The sequence below is a fragment of the Alosa alosa genome, chromosome 11 (assembly GCF_017589495.1).
Source record: "Alosa alosa isolate M-15738 ecotype Scorff River chromosome 11, AALO_Geno_1.1, whole genome shotgun sequence".
Lineage (NCBI taxonomy): Eukaryota > Metazoa > Chordata > Actinopteri > Clupeiformes > Clupeidae > Alosa > Alosa alosa.
In genome coordinates, this window is record NC_063199.1 from 7,662,337 (window position 1) to 7,672,820 (window position 10,484).

Sequence of the window (10,484 nt, forward strand, 5' to 3'; positions counted from 1 at the left end):
TATCTGACAGACTATTACAGTCAGATTTACTAGCGTGGAGCTTAATCCTTCTCTCTCTTTCTCTCTGTGTATTTGTGTGTCTGTGAGAAAGAGAGAGAGAGCAATATAGAATGTGAAGTGTTTGGGATTTGTTCTTGCTCAAACATGAACAATTGTTTACATATTTGTTCTTGCTCAAACATGAAGAATTGCCTGCATGGTACTCTGGCTATCTCTGCCAATAACAGCCCTGCGTTGCCTTCCCAGCAGAACATACGAACATAGTGCTGCCACCAGTTAGTCTAATTATGTTTCTGGCTGATGCTCAGTGCCATCAATGAAAGTGTTTTATTATGTGGAAAACTGTTGAAATGTAACTTTGTCGCCACACTGTACCCATTGGGAATGATAACGCAGTAACGATTTTCAAAAAGTTTAAAGGGATAGACTTATTAAGAGACAAGTGACACCAACTTCCCTGGGCTGCCATTTAACCACCGAGTTCCAGGGTGACTCGTAATTAGTTCACTGTAAGTTGCTGTGGATACAAGCGTCAGCTAAACGACTAATAATGTCAGATATTGTAACTCTAATGCCCCCTAGTGCCCAATTAAAAACTCTTGTTGATGCAGCTGTGGGGGCACCATTTGGCAACTGACAAACAGAGAGGAACCACTTTGCTTCCAACACAGTTTTTATTTTCAATATATATTTATATATTTAAATATTTTTTGCACAGTGTTTTACAGCTTCTCACTGCCACAGCACAGCAGTGCCAGAAGTCAAGCTTTCTGGTAGATAAGGATCATCAAATAGATCAAACTATCATTTGGCCAACAGAATCAAAACGCCTTCACACATAAAATAAATTAGGTCACACTTACAGGAGGTTACAAGACAAAGAAAAGTATGATTCATATTGTAATTTGGTAATCAAATATCACCATTTACAGTACAGATATAAATACAGATACAAATATACACTTGGTGGTTCAGCTCTTTACATTTGTACTAAATATTTACATGTGAAGGAGTAGTACCATAGTACCATATTTGAAAGCAAGCCCCTTAAAAGTCTGAACTTTGTTCAATTTGTGCAGATTTTCTTTCCTTCTGCTGTGGACATTTGTGAGCTTGGTTAAATCATACTGTGCCATTATGGTTGCCCAGTCCCTGCAAACAGCTGCATTGTGGTTTTCTGTTGACATAAAACGTAAGGAAGCAGGGGAGCGGCATGGAGTGACATGGTGAAATGAAGATTTGCCCAGGCCAGGGTAGGAATGTAGTGCAGACCATGGATCAGGTTTTGTTTCTATTTTTACAAAAATATATATTTTTAAAAAGACAACAAAGAGACTGTGGCAGGAAGATTTCCAATGCTTGCGAATCCTTTCTGATGTCTTTTTGTCTGCTGAGATACTGATTGCTACTAATTCTAGCATTTACCACCTACCTACAACTGACACTTGACTGTATGGAAGTAGCACTTACTGCTTCACTAACTTATCAAACTCTACCTTGATTGTTTCCCTTGTTGGAAATCGCTTTGGTTAAAAAGCGTCAGCCAAATGTAAAGGCTACATATGAATACATAGACATACATAGACATTTGCACACATACAGTACAGTCCATACACATACACATGCCCACACGCACACACACACACACACACACACACACAGTCACACATGAAGCTTTGCTGCTATTTCTATCTCTATCTCTCTCTTCAGTCAGATATCATCCTCTGTGACGAGACAGTAGAAGTCTGTGCGTGCAGCGTAGTCACGTAAGCCGAGGTCCGACACATCAATGTCTGAGGGGCGAAGCTCAGAGGAGAGGTCAGGGACCATGGGGGCCGCAGGCAACACCGGAGCTTTGGACGGCTGGGCCCGGATCGGCAGCCTGAGCCCTGCAGCACAGGACAAACATTACATGCAATATTTATTTGTTTGTTTGTTTGTTTGTGACCATATGCAATTTTACACATACATGTTGCCATTTGATGCATTGTACCAGAGTTAGCCTTTTGCTAATTTACATCTGCAGTCAAGTTACAACAACAGTATATTGTGGTATGTGTATTTTAGTATATCTACAGACATTTTCCATATCATTTCTATATCAAATTATGAAGGCTATGAATATTGTGTAATAAAATGCCAACTAGGGATAAGAGATGCAAATTAGCAATAGCTCATCCAAACTCTCTGTGCAACTCGTCAGTTTCATGCTCTGTACTGGGACTACAGTATGTTAAATTACATCATCCTATCAAGCAAAAGTTGGCCCAGATTGATGTCCCCACTACCACCTTTCTTACCCAGGTCTCCAGCAGGGTCAGGGTCCGGTCGGCAGTCTAGGTAGTCCGGGTGCAGAGAGAGCATGGGGTCCTTGTCATCCTGGAAGAGTGTCTGGGGATCCCCAGCGGACCGGCTGCTGTGATAGGTCACCTTACGGGGCATCACCAGGGCCAGCTCCTTCCAGAACGAAGACGAGGGGGTCTGAGGGGGGAGGAGTGGGGGGGTGTTAGAGAGGGGCTATTATGTCAACGTTACCTTGGAAAGAAGTCTTTGTCTTCCTACTAATCCACAGATACTGGACATTGGTGCAAAATGTCATTCTCTTGGTATCAGATTTACAAGACATTGAAGATTCCCAAATGTTATTCTCTAAGATAATCTGTGTGTGTATTTGTGTGTGTGTGTGTGTGTGTGTGTGTGTGTGTGTGTGTGTGTGTGTGTGTGTGTGTGTGTGTGTGTGTTTGTGTGTGTGTGTGTGAGTGTGTGTGTCTGACCATGGAGCGTGGTCCCCAGATGAGTGTGTGTACACGGTGTTCGTGTTCTTTGAGCTGGTGCGCCACCTCCAGGTTGAGCTGCTTCTGCTGAGCCTGGAACATGATGAAAATCGGTCTCTGGGAGAGCTCCAGTAGATGCCACATGCCCTGCCTTAAAACACACACACACAAGCACACACACACGCATACACACACAGAGACACAGACACACACAGACACACACTCACACACACACACACACACACACACACACACACACACACACAACACAAACACACGCACACACAAACAGATACAATATTCAAAAGTATAAAAAGACATGAATTCTCTCACACGGTTAAATGTACGCATACACGTACACATATTCAAGTACCTCCCTAAACTTCTTCTGCATTGCAAAATCTCTTGATCTCTTAGTAAAGCAACACCAAAGAGTTTTTTGTACCTTATAAGAACCTTATAAGAAATGGTTTCAGTGGTTCATCAACTCATAACAGGGTGAACGGCACTTCTGCATTCGCTCCACGGCCCTCTATCGGCTATAACCGCACTAGTTTGCCAGATGGATAGTGGATGGTAGTGGATCTGTACTGTAGTTCGATGGAACGAGACATAAGAAAGTACAAATTTGACTTGCATCTGATGTTGCAATATATCGTACTTTCATAAAATCAACATATCCTACCTTGTCTGTGGACATTGTTATTTGCAAAGCCAGTGCTGCATAAACAAATAGCGTGTGTGCGACAGTAGAAAAGTTCTTTGGTGTTGCTTTAAATAAACACATGCACAAATGTGATGGTATGGTATGATGTGAATGATTTCATGAAATTTGAGCATTATCATTCACATCATACAAATGCCAAGGCATTTCACTGGCGTTATGGATGTGACAAAAAGTCAATTTTCCGTGGAATTGCCCTGTACAGGTATGGCTATTGTAATATGAGGGGTCACCTGAAGTTGCTGGTGCACCACTCTTGCTGTAGATAAGACTGAGAGAGGACCACGATGAGACGACGACTCCTGCTCACGCTCATCACCAGCTCTGCAGACGGCTCTACAACACACACACACACACAGAGTCACATCATATCACAACTACTAAACAGTCCGCAATTCTAATCCAATACACTTTTTGCCAAATGCGTCTGCTCTACTCATACTGAACTGAGCACCTCAGTCCAGGCCATGCAAATGGAAAGCAGCTACAGTGGGTCGGACTGAGCCATTCACAATTCCAGCCAATTCACACATTGCCTCCTGAACACAGGAGGAACGAGTACCTATGTCAAACACTTATGTCAAAAACTATGTCAAAAACTATTCCTATTGTGCATATTAGTGTGCACACCTATGTCAAAAACTATTCCCTTTGTGCATATTAGATCCTCTGTGTGTCTGTTCTTACCTGCTCCTGGTAGGATGTCTGTGAAGTTGAGCAGCAGTTTGTGTCCGTATCTGTTCTCCAGATGAGGCTTCAGGATGAAGTTCACAAACTTCTTGTCATTCTCGTCATTCACGTAAGAGACGTAGGCATCATACATCTTACCATCTGTGATTTAAAACAGCAAAACACACATTATATACATGTACTGTACAAGCCATAATCATTTAAATGTCACATCTCTCATATTTCACAGTAAATGTACACATGCACATGCACATGCACATGCACACACACACAAACACACACACACACACACATACATACACACATACACACTCAGTATGATAACAACTTTATGACTGTGTACTAATGCACTGCAAGATATTGAACCTTCCTGGGCTCCTCACCGTTGATCTCGTAGTCTCCATAGGTGTTCTTATACCACAGCTTCAGGTTGAGGTGGCACCTGGAGTAGATCAGTGCAGCCAAGCCCAGCAGTAGCAGCAGGGTGAAGGCCGCCACTACTGTAGCCGTGTGACTAGGCAGGTCTGGCAAAATATCACAACGCAATATTACTTGCTAATATCACACAAGATTAAAAATGAGATTTACTAACCAAAACTTCCAGTTTCATGATTTGTGTAAGTATGTTTCTGTAAGGAAATGTCCATGTAAGGTTGCTTTCACACTGGGTCCGTTTAACTGGACCGTACCCGAGTGTGATTACTCCCCCCTAGCCCTGACCCAGCTGGTCTCCATTCACATTACACTTTTGTACTTCATGTCATAAACACTAGCTTATTTTTACCAATATCGCTCGGCAACATCGCAAAAGCAGCAGTTTATTTCCTGGTTTTGGAACAGGCATTCAAACTGCACTGGAGTTCTAACGAACCTCTAAACGAACGGTCTAAACGAACTCGGGTTCGGACCAAACAGTGTAGTGTGAATGCGCCCTAATAGGCATTGTGTATCCATGTAAATTGCAAATTTGGCTATTTGTTATTTCCAAATCTGTTCTAGGTCTGGAGAAGAAAATCAAGTAATCAAAGTCCAGCATTTCTGTCCCCAGTCCATATCACAGTCATGTCCTTGTTTTGTATGCCGGCTTACTTGCACTGACAGTGTGCAAGTATTATTATGTTTTGTGTGTTCTCTTACCTGACTTGTGTAAGCTGAAGGTGAGCGATGCATTCCTCACGATGCACTTGTAGAGCCCGAAGTCTGTTGAGTCCGTCAGCTTCACCTGCAGCACGCTGCTCACCTGGGTCTGGTTGCCATGGTGACTAGAGTAGATGAGAGCCACACGACACAATAATCCTTCTTGTCATACAATCACATCACTTCCTTTTAGGTCAGCAGTAGGTTATACCAGAGACTTTCTAATGAGGAGGCACAGCACTCAAAAAATCCTCCATAGAAATGCATGGGGTTAGTTTGTAACGTCAATATGGCCGTTGTCTACACATATCCCATCCCCCTTCCTCGGCAAAATGTCGACATGTGAATACATTGAGCCAGTCATGTGGTGTGATGTGAATACATTGAGCCAATCATATGGTGTATGAAGACATCTTCCCTTGTGTTGTAAACTCGCCGCTGGAGCAAGATTGGTGTCGTGAAGCCTTGCGCACGCGCATTTCTGCTGAATAGGATGCCCGATGAGTGCCCAAAAAGCATTGCTATATGGCTGCCGAGTGGAGGGACTTAAGGTTCTATCTGACATTTTTGTCAAAACTGAGTTATTGACATATTCTTATTCTGTAAGAATAAAATAAAGCACGCACATCCAAGTTCTAAAACTGGGTACTGGACAAAATGTGTTGTGTTTAAATGGGTGTGTTTCACTACGTTTTCATGTCTGACAGGGTTGTGCACAATTTTTTGCAATTCTGCTTCCTGTTTGCTACCTCAATTGAAATGCAAGTGAAATTCAAGAATTGAATTGGAATTTAAGAGCCCGTTTCAATTCAATTCTGGAATTTTGCACAAGCCTGATGTCTAATGAAGGGCTCACGCTCGAAACGTTATAAGTAACAAATATTATTGGGAGGAAATACTGGTGTGGGTGTGGCGGACTTCCTTTACTCATATTCTTATTCTGTGACACCTTAAGAAGGTCAGGTGAGGTGTTTCTTGTAGTTGTATGCATTATGTCTAAAGAGGTTTGTTCCGCTTATCAGTATAACTCTATGGAATTCTAAGACATTGAAGCTCAATATCTCAGAACTACTCAGAACGTAGATAGAACCTTATAATTCTAAGGGGATAGTTTGCTAAGTTAGCTAAGGTGTAAGTAGGGGTCCTAGTGGCTGATGTGTCTGTTCTGTCTTGAGGTGGGGGCTCAGACCTCATATGACGGTTGTGCTTTAATCATAGATCACTCAGGGCCATGGGAGATCATCATTGCCACACACACTGTCTGCTGTGTACTATAAAGGTCTTTGGACATCATTCAATCCATTTATAATACGCACGATTAGACATATTATAAAGGCGTTCACAACATACCGGTACTAGCATTTATTGTAAGAGTAAGTGAATCTGGTGCCCTCTTTGGTGTAATAATGAAAATCAAAGGACTGTAATGTTCCTTGGTTTGTACAGCATGTCTAGCCTACCACTCCTGCCTGTGGTTCTCCTATGCTCACCATTCTGTGGTGTTCTGGGGGTAGTGGCTGGCGTTGATGGGTGCACCTTCTCTGAACCACTGCAGGCTGTTGTTGCAGCTTGGGTCACTACTGTCCCAGGCGAGCAGGACAGTGCAGTTCAGGGTGATGGTGGTCCCCTCGGTACCCCAGACCTCAGACGACGCACTGGGATGAAACTCTGGCGGCTCAGAGCAGGCAGATCCTGTGTGAAAAAAACCGAGACAGAGAGAGAGGGCGGGGATATTTCATTTTGTAGGTGAGGGAGGATATATTGCACATATATGTGTGATTATGAGCATGTGTGTTCATGTGTATTTGAATACAAATTTCCATATGCCTGTATCCGTGTTTGTGTGTCTGTTTGTGTCTGTGTCTGTGTGTGTGTCTATGTTTGCGAGTGTGTCTCTGTGTGTGTGTGTGTGTGTGTGTGTGTGTGTGTGTGTGTGTGTGTGTGTGCATGCGTGTGTGTGTGCATGGCATGCGTGTGTGTGAATATCCGTCAGGTAAAAACAAAAGGCTTCTTCATGAGCCCAGCTGAAGCTGATGGAGGCCGTGTCCTTATGTAACCCAGGGGGCTGAAACCTGACCTCACCATGCAGGTGAGCCACAGCACCCCTTACAAGACTAATCAATGCAACTCAAACATGTGCTATAAATATGCTGCGTAACATTTGATGGCTATGGGGCAGAGCCGGATAGTAACGGAGTACATTTACTTGAGTACAGTACTTGAGTACAATTTTGAGGGATCTGTACTTTACTCGAGTATCATTTTTGGGGAGTACTCATGACTTTACTCAAGTACATTTGAGAGGCAAATATTGTACTCTTTACTCCACTACATTTCTATCCATAACCGTGAGTACCCGTTACTACTTCTAAAAAAAAGAGAAAAGAAAAATCTCGGAAACCCTCAATTTGTTGTTTCCCTCTCAAATGTAATTGGATTGTGCAGGCGCCACTGGTTGGGACAGCCTATCACCTTCAGCTTTCCGCCAAAGTCAACTCCATGGTCAGATTTAGATAAGAGACGAAACCATGGACGAAACAATGGATGAAGACGCAGCAGGTCCATCCCGAGAATGTGCCAACCTGTGGCCCCACCTCGCCAGACTATTTCAATTTTCTGAACAAGTTAATGACAGTTTTCGCTTCAAGTGTTTCAATTACAAAATAGTATTTTGCATTTGAAGTACGTATTTTAAATACATGTATTAGAAATACTGTCCATCCCTGGCAACATGGTAAAAAGATGAAAATTACTTGATTTTACTTTCAATTCCTTTTATATTCTTCAAGGTATTAACATTAACATTTTTCAATGTAGGACGTTTCTGTACATAAATGTAAGCACTGTGGCAGTAGTAAAGCAATATTTAGAAAATGTAGGCTACTCTTGTACTCTTGATACTCAAGTACTTTTAAAAACAAGTACTTCAGTACTTTTACTTAAGTAGACATCTGACTGTTGTACTTGAGTAAAATTTAGCAAAGGGTATCTGTACTTTTACTCAAGTAATGAAGCTGTGTACTCTGTCCGCCTCTGCTATTATATGGGGCAATGCCTCTGCATTAAGATACTGCTTTCAAAATTCACAGAGAACAGCCTGAGGGCATTGTTAAATGAAATGCACCCAGAGATGCAACTCGTATGACTTGAATATGTTCCCTTTGCTTGTGCTATCTTCTAATGCTGCTTACCATTGAGATCCACATTCAAAAAGACACATGAACTTGTTGCACACTGCATGTACGTTTGCACCCTGGTGTGTGGGTGTGTGTGTGTGTGTGTGTGTGTGTGTGTGTGTGTGTGTGTGTGTGTGTGATTTAATTGATATAATAAGTGATATTATTTGCTATATCATGCTCTGAAAGCAGGTTGAACAAGTGCATGGCCTCAGAGCAACATTTAACCCCATTTAACCTGTGATGCTTTTCAGACACTGTTTTGCATGGAGGCCTTCCCCTGTGCTGCTGCTGGCCTGGTGCCTGATGGCTGAGTTTTGTTATGGGTCTGAGTGAGCAGGGAAGGGAAACAAACTCCTGGTGATGGTACTGGTGGACGATGTTGGCGTAGGCAGAGTTAATGGAGTGTGAAGGTGAGTGTGTGTGTGTGTGTGTGTGTGTGTGTGTGTGTGTGTGAGTGCGTCCGTGCGTGTGTGCTTTAGAAGGTTCACTTTGCATTAGGACACATTAGAGATAAGTTAATAGGGGAAAGTAAGGGTGGCTTAACAGCAGAAATGACATTTACTGATGATGTAGGACAGTAGGATGGTACAGCTCGGCCATTTGGAGATAAGACTACATTTGTTTATTTCCATTTGAAGCCATACAGCAGTCTCTAATGTCAGCACCAAAGTAGAGGTAGTTACTGTAATAAACATTATACTACAACAGCACTGCACAAGGGCAACGACTATTTATATCTTTATGGAAGGGGAAATACAAGGCTTAACAACAATATCTATAGACATACCGATAACGGGAAACACTACAGCCTAAGAAATAACTGCACTATGTTGTATCCTTGTTGCAACCTTGTGCTGTTAGGGTAGGTGAGATAATATAGGTCTCCAGGACCTGGTTCACTAACAGGTTGCCTCCATGAGGGCAGAGTTCATGTGTATACCGATCAAAATTATCCTGACCTGTTTACTACTGCTGTCTACCAACAAGAGGATCCCCTTCAGGGCTTTAAGGTAGGCTAAAGGGCATCAAGAAGGAAACCTCCCTCAGTGTGGGGAGGGACAGAGAAACTAATCTGATTTGAATTCATTCAAATGAAACGCAAAAGAACTTTACTCTACTCTACTGATGAGACAATGTCTGACAAAATTACACACTGAATACCGTCAACATCTCCAATGTTGAGCGTGAACAACACTGATACACCCATTAGACTAGTAAACACACACACACGCACACACAACCTTTATGGGAAAGTCAACTCAACTGGCTGTGTGGTGTGTAAACAATATTTCACCATAACTTCTTTTTCAGCATAGATAATGTGAGAAACCACTGAATCAACACTAATTCATTGTCTATACTGAACAAAGGCCTCTAGACCCTCCGTAAAAACGTAGGCCTAGACAATTTCACATGACACTAAAACACCCATGACCATTATATTAACCAGGCTACCGTCGCCTACTGCAAGCATGCCACATGACATCCGGGTCCGAAGGGCACTTGTCTGTCGGTAGCCTTCAGGTAACCCTAGCCTAGTCAATAGTCAGTCCCAGTCCAAATGGAACATCATACCAAACATAATATCCAAGATCAACTGACATCATATGCACTGACGGGTTCCCATTAATTAACACCAAGCCAAAGTTACGTCTGCTAGACATAACCAAATCTTGAAGTTGAAATCTTACCTTCTGTGACCAACATTCTGTTCCAGATCACACACGTCCAGAGCAAATTTACGACGATCATTCTGTTCGTCATGTCAAAACACCTAAACGAGCCGACCCAGGTGTTGAGTGAAAATGTTCAATGTTAAGACATTAATGTTAAGATGTTAATTGCTGAGAGCTAGCACTGCGGAAAGCACACATCTTATGCTCTATGTGTGGAGTCACTTCGACAACCCACTTTTGAGTTCACGTGACAAGTCTCACCTGTTTGAGAGCGAAAGTAAAAACACAGTGCAGTACATGTAGC

At 42.5% G+C, this 10,484-nt stretch overlaps 1 protein-coding gene across 1 annotated transcript; it reads right to left on the reverse strand.

Annotated features, from left to right (window-relative positions):
* Positions 1-1,631: 1,631 nt before the first annotated feature.
* Positions 1,632-10,413, reverse strand: sigirr (single immunoglobulin and toll-interleukin 1 receptor (TIR) domain). The gene is made up of 9 exons (XM_048257321.1): positions 10,196-10,413; positions 6,816-7,017; positions 5,326-5,450; positions 4,572-4,712; positions 4,186-4,329; positions 3,732-3,834; positions 2,775-2,925; positions 2,301-2,481; positions 1,632-1,889 (listed from the first exon to the last, which is right to left on the reverse strand). The coding sequence occupies exons 1-9, from the start codon at positions 10,266-10,268 to the stop codon at positions 1,711-1,713; spliced, it is 1,299 nt and encodes a 432-aa protein (XP_048113278.1). The 5' UTR covers positions 10,269-10,413; the 3' UTR covers positions 1,632-1,710.
* Between the last annotated feature and the right edge of the window lie 71 nt (positions 10,414-10,484).